At 37.6% G+C, this 15724-nt stretch overlaps 1 protein-coding gene across 1 annotated transcript; it reads right to left on the bottom strand.

The window, feature by feature from the left end:
* Positions 1–2085: 2085 nt before the first annotated feature.
* fbxl15 (F-box and leucine-rich repeat protein 15) lies at positions 2086–12533 on the bottom strand. The gene is made up of 5 exons (XM_052113010.1): positions 12424–12533; positions 11515–11674; positions 9990–10492; positions 5732–5931; positions 2086–3190 (listed from the first exon to the last, which is right to left on the bottom strand). The coding sequence occupies exons 1-4, from the start codon at positions 12498–12500 to the stop codon at positions 5742–5744; spliced, it is 930 nt and encodes a 309-aa protein (XP_051968970.1). The 5' UTR covers positions 12501–12533; the 3' UTR covers positions 2086–3190; positions 5732–5741.
* Between the last annotated feature and the right edge of the window lie 3191 nt (positions 12534–15724).

The raw sequence follows: 15724 nt of genomic DNA, 5'->3' as shown, positions 1-15724 counted from the left end.
GAGTATCAGGCCACATCTCAAGGAAACTCAGCACTAATCCTGCATGTTTTAATTTAACAGTCTCCCAAGATGGATTCAAATGCTTCAACATGCATCATGCAGCAGCATGCCTCCATGCACGACACAGCAGACATGCATCTAACTCTTACCGGAGGATGGATGCAGGAATGCGGGTCAGTCGGTGCTGCTACTGACTTGTGCTGGTTCGGTCACTGCAGTATGCATGCACACAGCATCATCATCATCATCGTTAACATCCTGGGGCTCTGGCTGGGTTTCTCTGGACAGTGCCTCTGATGGATCTGAAGTGGACAGGTCTTGCATTCGTGTTTTAAGGGGAACAGCGTGTGTGTGTGTATCTAATTAATAGAGTCAGACACCAGCGTGAGTGCAGCGACACACTCACCCGCCCCGCCAGGTAAGTGCACGGGACGTTTAAGAATAACACACTTTACAGTACTACACCTTCTCAAAGTGCAGTATGCACATTGAATACCACTCAATTTGTGCTATGCATTTTTCAGCCAGGGGGCGCTTGTTGGCTCACAAAGCTGACCGCTCCATTGAGCCAGATTTAAATTCCAGGACGAGTTTAGCCTTTTTATAGACAATTTTACGCTTCAGAGTACGACTGTTTGAATGTTTTTATTTCCAAGGACTGAAACGTGATATAAAAATGTGAATCCGCCCTATAATTCGATAGAATATTCATTACAAAAACAAACGTATACAGGTAGCACAAACGATTGTGATTGGTCCATCTTGACCCGCGCTGAGAAAAGTTACAAGCACCATGTGACCAACAACGACCGCGAAATGCAAAATGCAGTAAATATGTCAAAAATGACTTGAAAGTTACTTTATTTTATTGTGTATTTTGTAGTTACTGATATTTTATATATTTTATCTGAATCTTGGAACATAATTGAGCCAAACCTGTTTGTCACAGGACAGATATATTTCGATTTTGGTTATGACGCGTCTGTCCAACATACCAACTCCCTTTAGCCTTTAAATACTTATCTAATTGTACATATCAGAATATTTAGCAATAAACGCGAAACATATTGTTTCTATAATCAACCACCTAAAATCAATAGTTTTATATATACATCGTATTATTATTACATATTATTAAATGACATCATTTGCAATGCTTCATGGGATTGTAGTTTGTGAAAGACGGTAAGTACACAGCCTTGTACCTTTGTATTTTTGTGCGATTTTTAAATACTTTATTGCCTAAAAACAAAGTTTGTGATGTTGTTATTCACCTCGGTGCTGGTTGGTTTGGTTGATGGCTTGTAACTCTTTTATGGAGAATTTATGAAAAGCCTAGGCAGAAAATTAATGGGGAAAATACTTCCGGAAAACAGACGCTGAATAAGTGGGCGGGGCACACTCGCAGGACTGGGCTTCTGTCTTAGTCCGCTAAGTCCTGCCCACATTTCCACACATTTTCATATCATCCTTCCCGCCTTTTCTATTTCTGAATGTAGTATGTAGTAGGCAGTGCGCTAGTTTCTCATGCAGGACACGCGCATGCTCAGTGCGCGCGTGCTGAAATCACTGACAGGTACGAGAGGCAGCAGCTTTATTTGACCTGCTTTTACCTAATACATGAATTTGACTTTAAATGTCTATTTACGTTGTCTTTATTATGCTCACACGCAAAATAAATATAAATAACTCCATCAAATTGAATTATCTTTAAAAATAATTAAAGTTTCATTCATAATTTTTTTTTAAAAACAGGCAAAAATATATATTTTTAAGTGCAGGTAAAGCAAAATGCATAACCGCAATGCAAATTTTTTTTAAATAAATAAACTTGCACATTCAGATGATAGGAAGGTTTTCAATGTATGAATCAAGAGAAAATCTCCTTGAGCAATATTTGAGCATGCATGCCGTCCATCTATCCATCATGGCCTGTACTGCCCTCTGGTGGGTAATTAGTGTTATTATATTAAGTTAAACGCATGCAAACATGTGTTCAATGGTTTAAAAACACATTCCAAGTCAGACCAGACAACAACTCAACACATTTTTCTTATTGCATAAGACTTTATACTGTCTCAGCACTTTGCATAAAACAATTATGCACTTAATAATGTACAGCCACACATTAAACAAGGGTTTATACAAAAGCAATACACAATAAAGCACAGTGCATGTGCAAAAATCACTTACAATTGTAATATTAAAACATGTTGATGAAAAATCAAATATCAAAGAAAAACAAACAAAACAGCTGTTGTGTTATTTCATCTTCAAATACTCAATGCAACAGATACAGTGGTCCCGAAAGACCCCCCCAGCATGCAAAACAAGCACACTGTGACAGGCCTTAAAACTTCACCTTACCATGTGCAAACATTACCAATAACACAGAGTACAGAGAAACACCAGCACTAAAATTCTACGTTGAACATTTCGGTGCGTATTTGGTATATTGACAAATAAAATATACAGTGAGATTTGTCTTATTTCAATACAGCAAACTTTTGAGAAGTTAATCAGAATGTCATAGCAACAAGGGTGAAGTTACCCCAAATGTCAAAACGTCAAACTGATGCAGAAATGATTGTTTTAAGTGCTTATGAATGAATTTACAATTCAACTGTAACTGACAATCCATTATACCGAGTTCCTAAGCATTGTGACATCACATTGGGTTCCATCATAAAATGAATGGGAATAAAACCAACACACAGCCATAGATATACCAGTATGCTTACTGTAAAACATGACTTGATTGATACTTGGATGACGTCTTGGAAGATTTGCCTTCCGGTTTACTGATGTGTGAAATAAAGCTGAAAGAATATCTGATGAATAACGACAACTAAAGCGCTTTTAAACATGCAAAACAGACCTACTGAAAGAGTATTTCAGTATATACCGAGTGCAAAATTATACATTTGGTTTCTGCATGGGAAAAAAAAAGTGAACGCTTCTTAAATAATTTGCATTTTCCATCTTTACCACAACAAATCATTTTCAAAAAAGACTTTATACTGGGGCCATTTCTGATACAGACCCCGTTCTGCAACCCAAAGTAATGTGTTTCTTACTGAATGTTAAAACACACCAAACTTTGATTTGATGTTGATCTGTGATATTGCATTAGTGTAAAAGGTTTCAGTCCAAAGGTTGGTCATCGAGAGAGAGATTAAGGATGAAAAACCTATAAAACAAGACAAACATTTCAAGCAGGCTTCCGCTAATTCACATTAAAGACATATTTCGGCTTTAATACAAGTTAACCTTTGTGCGACCTTCGGGACATTTTTGTCTTTTTCATTTGAGTTTTTTCGCTCATTCTGTCTGTGTTAATGCCAACGGCATACATTTTGCCAAAGGTGTGCATTTGTTTTGTGGTTGATATTTCAACCTCAGTTCCTATAATACATCTATAATACAACGTGTACAAAAAAATGGTTACACTCAGGACAAAAAGTTCCCCATTAAAACGGCCATATTTAATTCCAGTGCCATTAAAGCATAAAATAATGAATTCTGTGATTTTATGCTTTCGTTATGGAGCCCTGGCTTCAAAATGATAAATGTTTATATTTTCCACCAGATGGCGCCATTTGTCTCATGTTTAGCCTATGGAGCAAATACAAGCTTTCTTCCTATTTTCTGTTTGCTGTATTATAGAGACCTGCAGGCCAATTAAATTAATGATGCAGCTAAAAGCGTGTGTGTGTGTGTGTGTGTGTGTGTGTGTTTGTGTTTGAAAAACAACAGTGGAATTATGTAAACAAACTTGTATTTAAAGGGTTACAATCCTGTAACTGCGTTTTAATAAAAGTGGAAAATAATATTAATCTATAATATTTTAATGGCAGTATTTTGATGCAGACATTTTTGTTCTCTAAGGTCCTAAATGAGAGTTTTGTTTTTTGTTTTTTTTCATCTGACGCTGCACAAAAAATAATAATGCATAAAAATAAATGTTGTTGCCAATCATTGACATGTATAAAAAACAACAACAGTGGCATTATATAAACAAACTGGAATTTAAAGGGTTAAAATCCTAAAGATTAATGACAATTTGGTAGTTATGATCAGAACTGATGTTGTAACTAATTGAAAATGGAAAATAATATTAAAGGGCACCTATTATGGAATTTTGAAAATGACCTTTCATGTAGTGTGTAACATAGATTTAAGTGAACAAAAACATCCTGCAAAGTTTTATATATGAAAGTTCACCATAAAAAAAGTTATTGTCTCTCAAAAGCAGGAGACGACTCTGAGTCAATGTAATGAATCGTTTATCCAATGAGTCATTTTCCTTTTCGTTGTGACGTCAAGACGAAAAATTATCAAATTGGCCGCGCCCACTCATTGCGCGCGCAGACACCAGGGAAAACTTGAAAACATCATGTCGACAACAAGACGCTGTGTTCTGAAGTTTATATGTACAACTATACCACACAAGTATCGCCCGAACCTTGTGCTGTGTTCGCCTCATTTTAATGACGATTGCTTTACGAACATGAACGCTTTCAAGTGTGGATTCGCGAGCCGGTTGATACTGAAGGAAGGTTCAGTACCAAGTTTATTTGGATCAGCTTCCTCCTCCGAATCACAACCTGTAAGTATTATTAATAATTGTTGCTTTTATGTGTTTTTTAGCATGCTTAATAAGTATTTGTGTGTGTTGTGTACGTTACACTCAGCGCAGCTTCTAGGTCTCCAATGTCAATTTTTTGAAATATGTGAAATGTTTGTGGATGTTATTGGAGTTGTCATAAAGAATAGAGCAATAACTTGTAGTAATGCAGTGCTTTATTAATATGTTTATGCGTTGGGCTAACGCAAACAATAACTGATTGGGTGTTTACCACCGAACTTTGGGCCATGATCGCTAACATAAATCAACTCAAATTCCTTCTCTGATGTTGATTATTTTACTACAAAGCGGTGATGGGCGTTTCGTTTCCGACTCCGCACAGAGTATACCAATCACAACTGACTGGGTCATCTGACCAATCACCGCAGATTAGCGTCACGCAAAGGAGGGGTTTGGAAAAATGAGTCGTTGAACGAATCATTTGGGAGTCGGTGAGCAAATCAGGTAAACATAAATGCATATTATAAGACAACAAAAGTGTTTTTTGTCATTGCATGCATGTAAAACTGTTGTTGGGGACTCCCAAAACAATATTAGGAACATTTTAAATGCCATAATAGGTGCCCTTTAAAATATAATAATATTATGGCAGTTTTTTGACATTGACATATTTGTCCTCTAAGGACCTCCGAGTAACTTTTTTAAATTGACGCACAAGTTCAGTCGACTGCATTTGCGGGATAATATTAATTACCACAAAAAGTAATTTCGACTCCTCCCTCATTTTAAACCCTTCAAATATTGGCCGCATTGACTTCCATTGTGACCTTGATTTCTGCTTTTTGTTTTTTTAAAAAGGCAGAAATGTGAAGCTTATAAGTTTATTAAAAAGACACATTAATTCCTCTGTATTTTATGAGCTGTAAAGCCGTTTTTTAAAAGAAAAGGAGGGATGAGTCGAAATACATTTGTGTGGTAATCAACATTATGCCACAAATGCTGTCGATTCAGCTAAACTTGTATTAGACCCAGAATATTCCTTTAACGTCATATACATTTTCTAAAAGCTGAAATGTGTCATTTCTGTGCCGCATCAAAGCAGGTGTAAAGGCTGGTTTTGGTCCGGTCCGGACTGTAACTCACCTGTTTTGCATTAGATCTGCAGGTTAATAAATGGGGCGAATCCCACGATGTCCTGCAGCAGCACTAGCGCCCTCTGCAGGGGCGGTTCAACATCGATCTCTACGTTGCGGTGGCGCAAAACGCCAAGACTGGACTCTGTTACATTGTGACAGTGGTTCACTTTAAGAGACTGCAGTTTGGGACAGTACTCGGCCACCGTCCTACATACACAGGGGATTATTCATGTCAGACAATGTCTCATCCAAACATAGGTCACGTCTAAGCTAATCCATTTTCGGTTTCCTAACGTCCTCGTTTTAGAACGTATGGGGTAATGGAGAGTGTTTTCGAAAACGCTCAGTTTTCGGTCGATGAAAACAGCGCTCTAGAGTGGATGAGAGGCGTAAACGTGGTGAAATTAATGTGTTTTAAGCCATGTACAGACTTGTACGTTTTCGCTAAATTTACGGCTGTCATCCACACAGGAACAGCCCTGAAAACTGAGTTTTTCTGAAAACATTCTCCATAACCACATTTTTGGAAAGCAACTATGTAAGGAAAATGAAAACAGTATTTTTTTAAGTTTGTTTTTTCAAATTAGTGTGTTCGTTGCCATAGTTACAGAACAGAATAACAATAGAATAGAACTTTAGTTTACAGGACGTAGACATTCAAAAGTAAACAGATACATTGTAGCACTTTCATAATAACATTACATTTGTTAACATTAGTAAATGCATTAGATATCATGAACTAACAACTATATATATACACACTCACCTAAAGGATTATTAGGAACACCTGTTCAATTTCTCATTAATGCAATTATCTAATCAACCAATCACATGGCAGTTGCTTCAATGCATTTAGGGGTGTGGTCCTGGTCAAGACAATCTCCTGAACTCCAAACTGAATGTCAGAATGGGAAAGAAAGGTGATTTAAGCAATTTTGAGCGTGGCATGGTTGTTGGTGCCAGACGGGCCGGTCTGAGTATTTCACAATCTGCTCAGTTACTGGGATTTTCACGCACAACCATTTCTAGGGTTTACAAAGAATGGTGTGAAAAGGGAAAAACATCCAGTATCGCGGCAGTCCTGTGGGCGAAAATGCCTTGTTGATGCTAGAGGTCAGAGGAGAATGGGCCGACTGATTCAAGCTGATAGAAGAGCAACTTTGCCTGAAATAACCACTCGTTACAACCGAGGTATGCAGCAAAGCATTTGTGAAGCCACGACACGCACAACCTTGAGGCGGATGGGCTACAACAGCAGAAGACCCCACCGGGTACCACTCATCTCCACTACAAATAGGAAAAAGAGGCTACAATATGCAAGAGCTCACCAAAATTGGACAGTTGAGGACTGGAATAATGTTGCCTGGTCTGATGAGTCTCGATTTCTGTTGAGACATTCAGATGCTAGAGTCAGAATTTGGCGTAAACAGAACGAGAACATGGATCCATCATGCCTTGTTACCACTGTGCAGGCTGGTGGTGGTGGTGTAATGGTGTGGGGGATGTTTTCTTGGCACACTTTAGGCCCCTTAGTGCCAATTGGGCATCGTTTAAATGCCACGGCCTACCTGAGCATTGTTTCTGACCATGTCCATCCCTTTATGGCCATCATGTACCCATCCTCTGATGGCTACTTCCAGCAGGATAATGCACCATGTCACAAAGCTCGAATCATTTCAAATTGGTTTCTTGAACATGACAATGGTCTGATGAGTCTGTGGGGGCCACTGTACTAAAATGGCCCCCACAGTCACCAGATCTCAACCCAATAGAGCATCTTTGGGATGTGGTGGAACGGGAGCTTCGTGCCCTGGATGTGCATCCCACAAATCTCCATCAACTGCAAGATGCTATCCTATCAATATGGGCCAACATTTCTAAAGAATGCTTTCAGCACCTTGTTGAATCAATGCCACGTAGAATTAAGGCAGTTCTGAAGGCTGAAAGGGGTCAAACACAGTATTAGTATGTGTTCCTAATAATCCTTTAGGTGAGTGTGTATATATATATATATATATATATATATATATATATATATGTGCATATAGTAATTATCCTTGTTAATATTATTTAATACAAATACAAATGTTCATTGTTAAATAAGGTTAGTTCATAGTGCATTAACTAATATTAACATATACAACATCTGATTTGAAAAATGTGTTAGTATATAATGAAATCAACATTAACCAAGATTAATAAATGTAAAACAATTAAATTAATATTACCATAAATTGCACTGGCCAAACAATAAGTGTGAAATTATTGAGTGTTTCTTGAATTTGAATGTTTGCGAGTGTTTCTTCAACTTTAGGCAATTTCATATCCAATGGTTGATTCCTTTTTCTACAGAGCTGAGATATTCTTCTTTTTATACCCTTTTTCTCCCAATTTTGGAATGCCCAATTCACAGACTTTGTAAGTCCGAGCGGTGTTGCGGTTACTCACCTCAATCCGGGTGGCGGAGGACGAGTCTCAGTTGCCTCTGCTTCTGAGACAGTCAATCGGCGCATCTTATCACGTGACTCATTGTGCATGACACCGCAGAGACACACAGCATGTGGAGGTTCATGCTACTCTCCGTGCTCCACGCACAACTTACCACACGCCACATTGAGAGCGAGAACCACTAATCACGACAACAAGCAGTTTACCCCATGTGACTCTACCCTCCCTAGTAACCAGGCCAAGTTGGTTGCTTAGGAGACCTGGCTGGAGTCACACAGGACACCCTGGATTCAAACTCGCAACTCTAGGGGTGGTAGTCATCGTCAATACTCGCTGAGATACCCAGGCCCCACTATGGTTGAGTGGTGGTGGCGTAGTGGGCTAAAGCACATAACTGGTAAGCAGGAGGTTGCTGGTTCGATCCCCACAGCCACCACCATTGTGTCCTTGAGAAAGGCACTTAACTCCAGGTTGCTCCGGGGGGGATTGTCCCTGTAATAAGGGCTCTGTAAGTTGCTTTGGATAAAAGCATCCATCAAATGCATAAATGTAATGGTTGATTCTTATTATTATATTGATTCTTTTTGTTATATGAATTATTTCTTATATTAAAACTCAATTTGAAACTTTTTTCCAGGCCTTTATCATTTATTTTTGTTACTTTTCAAATGTCATATGTTTACATTTTTCTGTATTTGCCTTGACCCAGATTTTCAATATTAATATTCAATATATTTTCTCACCTTCTCCTGGCCATCTCTCCGTCCATCCTACCTGCACTCACACACATGATTGACACATCTCTACTTACAGGCACCTTTCCCACTACATTTAAGCAGGCTCGAGTAACCCTGCTGCTGAAGAAACCTGCACTTATCCCCACACAAATAGAACACTACAGACCAGTCTCTCTCATACCATTCATGGCAAAAACACTTGAAAGGGCAGTTTTCAATCTCTCCACAGAACAAGTGCTGGATGACAATCAGTCAGGCTTCAAAAGTGGACAGTCCACTGAGACTCTGAGACAAGCGAGAGCTGAATCCAGATCATCTGTCCTGATTCTGCATCCTTCGGCACAGTCACCCATTAGATCTTACTCTCCACCCTGTCTACGCTGGGCATCACAGGAACGGTGCTTGACTGGTTTAACTCAGGTAGATCCTTCAAGGTAGCCTGGAGAAGTGAGGTGTCCAAGCCACATCAGCTTCTTACTGGGGTACCGCAGGGCTCGGTGCTTGGGCCACTTCTCTTCTCTATATACACAACATCACTGGGACCCATCATTCAGGCACATTGTTTCTCTTACCACTGCTATGCCGATGACACACAACTCTACTTGTCTTTCCAGTCCAACGACACCACAGTGACCGCTCGACTCTCTGCCTGTCTGGCAGACATCTCGGCCTGGATGAAGGAACACCATCTGCAACTCAACCCAGCCAAGACAGAACTCCTTGTCTTTCCAGCCAACCCTGCTGTTGAACACAACATCATCGTGCAGCTCGGTGCAACTACAGTATCGCCTTCCAAAACGGTCAGAAATCGAAGGGTTTTTATGATGCATAACATGTTATCAATGAATCAGCAATACAAAGGAATGCTGGAAATGACACTGGAAATGGTGGGAATTTTCATGACTTTTTTGCAAAAAATGTAATCTCATTTGATGCATGTACATACACTGTTTGGACATTCATAGCTGACCAAAAAATAAAAAATGCTTAAAGTTGAAGAAACACCCATATATTGCTCCTACCAAGAGACAAATGAATGTGGGTGAAAACACAGTAGCATCTTATCCAACAAACACACACCTGATCGCTTCATTTCGTACTCGCAAGCACCCCGTGAGATCCAGCTTCTCCAACTCTCTGCACCGTTTAGCCACTTCCTCCACCGCTATATCCGTGATGTTGGCATTTACAGCTACGGACAGCGACCGCAGTGCTGGGCACTTTCCCGCCAAGTAGCACACGACCTCATCCTTTAGCTGTCTGCAGGCAGTCAGGTCCAGCGAGCGCAGGTCTGCGCAGTGATCCGCGAGGCTGCGCAGTGCCAGGCTGTCCACCCACTCGCAGTGTGCCAGGGTCAAGTGCTGCAGGCGCGGGCAGCTCAGAGACACCGCGACCAGCGCGTGACGGCTAAGATGAACGCAGCCACGCATGTCCATGCGCAGCAGGTGCTGGTTCTGACCAATCACAGGCAGCAGCTCTTTGTCAGTGATCCAATCAGAGCAGTTGTGGATGGAGATGTGGTGGAGAACTTGATTGTGGCGAAGCATTGAGCAGAACGCTTCTTTAGGAATGTGAGGTCCCGTCTGAAGAGAGAGACAAGAATAATGACAAATTGTGGTTAAACATATACAGATTGAACACATTTTAGTATGTGTAAACTGTGTATATTGTTAATTCTTTAATGTTGTCTATGTATTGTATAGTATATAGCCTCCTGAGACCTCAGCACACATCGTTTTGTAACTAATAGCACCTAATTAAGTGATCCAAACATCATCTGCAGCCTGACTTGACTTCATTGGAAAGCTATAGGATGCTCCCTTGCTCCCTATTTAGTGAACGACTTAACCTCCAGTGTGCTGTCTGTCTGCACTAGTCTCAGAACAGTTTGAAAAGCACCTTATTTTCATCCTAACTCCATATAAGGCTATTTTCAGTAGATATAGGATTTCAAATGAAAAACTAGCGCTTTTGACCACTAGAGTGGACATTGTATTTAACAGCATCAGGTTTCGCAATAAATTGCTAAAATTAAAAAAATGGCATATCGGATGAAACTAGAGACTCTGATCTTTTGACTCAAACATGTTTTAATGTGAAAACTTAATTCGGTTTCTCACCAGATGCAGTTTTGTTGCCGTTTCTCCCAAAGACAAACTCAGCTGTGGTCAGCGCCATGTTGTTTTGTCACATGACTCCATGCATCAAAATTGTAACTCTTTACTGACAGCCCAGAGTCTTCTGAACTGAGATCAGTCAGTTTAAATGAAATAAAATTATGCATTGCATACAGTGAAGCCAAAATACAATGTCCGCGCAGAAGGACGTGGGGTTGCATGAGGATAGTGTTAAAATTAAAGCAACGTCCCGGGCTCAATCAATAACATTCGTATGGGATTTTTTCCCCTCTCTTTTTTTAAAGATTATTTTGGTTAGTGTACTTTTTTTTTCCTCCTCTAACCTAATTTGTGTTACTTATCAATATCTCTTAGATTTCAGATACAACAGTTACTCTGCAAATTTGAACAATTAGATGGACTTTCATATAGACAAATAGCAGGAATCCACATGTTTGTACTGATCATTACATTAAGTGTTTTCTCACCTGTGCGGGATCAAAGGTATGGCAGTTGGCCAGGTACACCTGTATGAGAGAGTGAAAACTCTTGCTGACCCGCTGCAGGCTGACCAGGTGACGCAGCGGCAGGTAACAGAACACATGCGTAACTAACACATCCTCCCAGGGCAGATCCAGCAGCTGACACCTGCCATAATGGAGAATACACACCTGAATCAGCAATCCGTACACTATACGACATTCACTACATGGCTAGAAGTATTTTGGCGCCCATACATCCATGTTGAACATTGCACAGCCATTAATAGGGAGGTTGGATGGCTATATAACTGAAATAGCCAAACCTGTTAAGAAGTGGATTTACACATACTTATTTGTCATCTAGTGTACATTGAATTTCCACAAAACACCATGGTAACAGACAGATCATTGTCATAGTGTACCATACTGATTATGTATGATGCCAATATGTATGAAGACAAAAGTAACATCAGAGGACACTACAGATAATCACAGAAACCACAGACTTACAGGAATGGATCATAACATAAAATATGCATGCATGCATGCATAAAATAAAACATAGCAAGTGTCTCACGTGGACATTACAAGATGAATACAAGCCATTAACTTCCTACTGTCCACACAACGGGCATAGATTAACATGCATGCATACAAACAATGCAGACACTGTCAACTGGAATGTCAGACTAAATTTGGAAACTACATGCAGTAGAATGAAAAACAGTACGTTTTGTTTTTGCATGCACACAAACACAACTTTGCATGCATTAACTGCATTAATTTATGAACGTAAACTGGTGTTCGTGTGGATGCAAGGATGCGGTTGTTCTGAATCTATGAACAAACACCCGAATTCCCATTTTTGGGGGGATTTATTGCTAATTATGAAAAAGCACACTGTTATAAATATACCTGCCGCATTGCACGCTTTCATCGAGGTTTTGCTCCATGCAAAGTCTCTCCTCTGATCCACAAACATTGTTAGTCATGATTGAAAAACAGCTGACCGGCTCATCCGGGTTCTGCAGCACACACTGAACTAGATTCACCAGAGCGTCTGTTACTCACTGCTGCCATCTGACGGCTTGGAGGAGACAGTAGAGATGCGTTTCGACAGACAGACAGACAGACAGACAGACGGACAGACGGATAGACGGATAGATGGATAGATGGATAGATGGATAGATAGATAGATGGATAGATAGATAGATAGTCATAGATAGATGGATAGATAGATAGATAGATAGATAGATAGATAGATAGATAGATAGATAGATAGATAGATAGATAAGACAGAGTGATAGATAGATAGATAGATAGATAGATAGATAGATAGATAGATAGATAGATAGATAGATAGATAGATAGATAGAAAAGATAGTCATAGATAGATAGATAGATAGATAGATAGATAGATAGATAGATAGATAGATAGATAGATAGATAGATAGATAGAAAAGATAGTCATAGATAGATAGATAGATAGATAGATAGATAGATAGATAGATAGATAGATAGATAAAGACAGAGTAGATAGATAGATAGACAGATAGATAGATAGATAGATAGACAGATAGATAGATAGATAGATAGAAAAGATAGTCATAGATAGATAGATAGATAGATAGATAGATAGATAGATAGATAGATAGATAGATAGATAGATAGATAGATAGATAGATAGATAGATAGATAGAAAAGATAGTCATAGATAGATAGATAGATAGATAGATAGATAGATAGATAGATAGATAGATAGAAAAGATAGTCATAGATAGATAGATAGATAGATAGATAGATAGATAGATAGATAGATAGATAGATAGATAGATAGATAGAAAAGATAGTCATAGATAGATAGATAGATAGATAGATAGATAGATAGATAGATAGATAGATAGATAGATAGATAGATAGAAAAGATAGTCATAGATAGATAGATAGATAGATAGATAGATAGATAGATAGATAGATAGATAGATAGAAAGATAGTCATAGATAGATAGATAGATAGATAGATAGATAGATAGATAAGACAGAGTGATAGATAGATAGATAGATAGATAGATAGATAGATAGATAGATAGATAGATAGATAGAAAAGATAGTCATAGATAGATAGATAGATAGATAGATAGATAGATAGATAGATAGATAGATAGATAGATAGAAAAGATAGTCATAGATAGATAGATAGATAGATAGATAGATAGATAGATAGATAGATAGAAAAGATAGTCATAGATAGATAGATAGATAGATAGATAGATAGATAGATAAGACAGAGTGATAGATAGATAGATAGATAGATAGATAGATAGATAGATAGATAGATAGATAGATAGATAGATAGATAGAAAAGATAGTCATAGATAGATAGATAGATAGATAGATAGATAGATAGATAGATAGATAGATAGATAGAAAAGATAGTCATAGATAGATAGATAGATAGATAGATAGATAGATAGATAGATAGATAGATAGATAGATAGAAAAGATAGTCATAGATAGATAGATAGATAGATAGATAGATAGATAGATAGATAGATAGATAGATAGAAAGATAGTCATAGATAGATAGATAGATTGATAGATAGATAGATAGATAGATAGATAGATAGAAAAGATAGTCATAGATAGATAGATAGATAGATAGATAGATAGATAGATAGATAGATAGATAGATAGATAGAGATAGATAGATAGAAAAGATAGTCATAGATAGATAGATAGATAGATAGACAAGACAGAGTGATAGATAGATAGATAGATAGATAGATAGATAGATAGATAGATAGATAGATAGATAGATAGATAGATAGATAGATAGAAAAGATAGTCATAGATAGATAGATAGATAGACAAGACAGAGTGATAGATAGATAGATAGATAGATAGATAGATAGATAGATAGATAGATAGATAGATAGATAGATAGATAGAAAAGATAGTCATAGATAGATAGATAGATAGATAGATAGATAGATAGATAGATAGATAGATAGATAGATAGATAGATAGATAGATAGATAAAGACAGAGTGATAGATAGATAGATAGATAGATAGATAGATAGATAGATAGATAGATAGATAGATAGATAGATAAAGACAGAGTGATAGATAGATAGATAGATAGATAGATAGATAGATAGATAGATAGATAGATAGATAGATAGATAGATAGATAGATAGATAGAAAAGATAGTCATAGATAGATAGATAGATAGATAGATAGATAGATAGATAGATAGATAGATAGATAGATAGATAGATAGATAGATAAAGACAGAGTGATAGATAGATAGATAGATAGATAGATAGATAGATAGATAGATAGATAGATAGATAGATAGATAGATAGATAGATAGATAGATAGAAAAGATAGTCATAGATAGATAGATAGATAGATAGATAGATAGATAGATAGATAGATAGATAGATAGATAGATAGATAAAGACAGAGTGATAGATAGATAGATAGATAGATAGATAGATAGATAGATAGATAGATAGATAGATAGATAGATAGATAGATAGATAGAAAAGATAGTCATAGATAGATAGATAGATAGATAGATAGATAGATAGATAGATAGATAGATAGATAGATAGATAGATAGATAAGACAGAGTGATAGATAGATAGATAGATAGAAAAGATAGTCAGATAGATAGATAGATAGATAGATAGATAGATAGATAGATAGATAGATAGATAGATAGATAGATAGATAGATAAGACAGAGTGATAGATAGATAGATAGATAGAAAAGATAGTCAGATAGATAGATAGATAGATAGATAGATAGATAGATAGATAGATAGATAGATAGATAGATAGATAGATAGACAGACAGACAGACAGACAGACAGACAGACAGACAGACAGACAGACAGATAGATAGATAGATAGATAGATAGATAGATAGATAGATAGATAGATAGATAGATAGATAGATAGATAGATAGATAGATAGATATACCCACATGACCATCAGGGTCAGCAGACGTTTGCAAACCTGGACACAAAAACAGCAGCTCAATTCACTAGTGTGAGAGACAATAGAGTCATCCATGCAGAACCTCTGCTGAGCCAGAGATACAGAACACTGAATGAAACACAGCTAAGAGCAACAGGCCACTACAGACTCTGAAACACAAACTACAGAGTCGTTTGTCCTACAACAAAATACAGAGATATTACAGCAA

The sequence above is a fragment of the Xyrauchen texanus genome, chromosome 40, assembly GCF_025860055.1.
Source record: "Xyrauchen texanus isolate HMW12.3.18 chromosome 40, RBS_HiC_50CHRs, whole genome shotgun sequence".
Classification (NCBI taxonomy): Eukaryota; Metazoa; Chordata; class Actinopteri; order Cypriniformes; family Catostomidae; genus Xyrauchen; species Xyrauchen texanus.
Note: the sequence above shows the minus strand (reverse complement) of the source record. Positions and strands in the feature narration are given on the sequence as shown.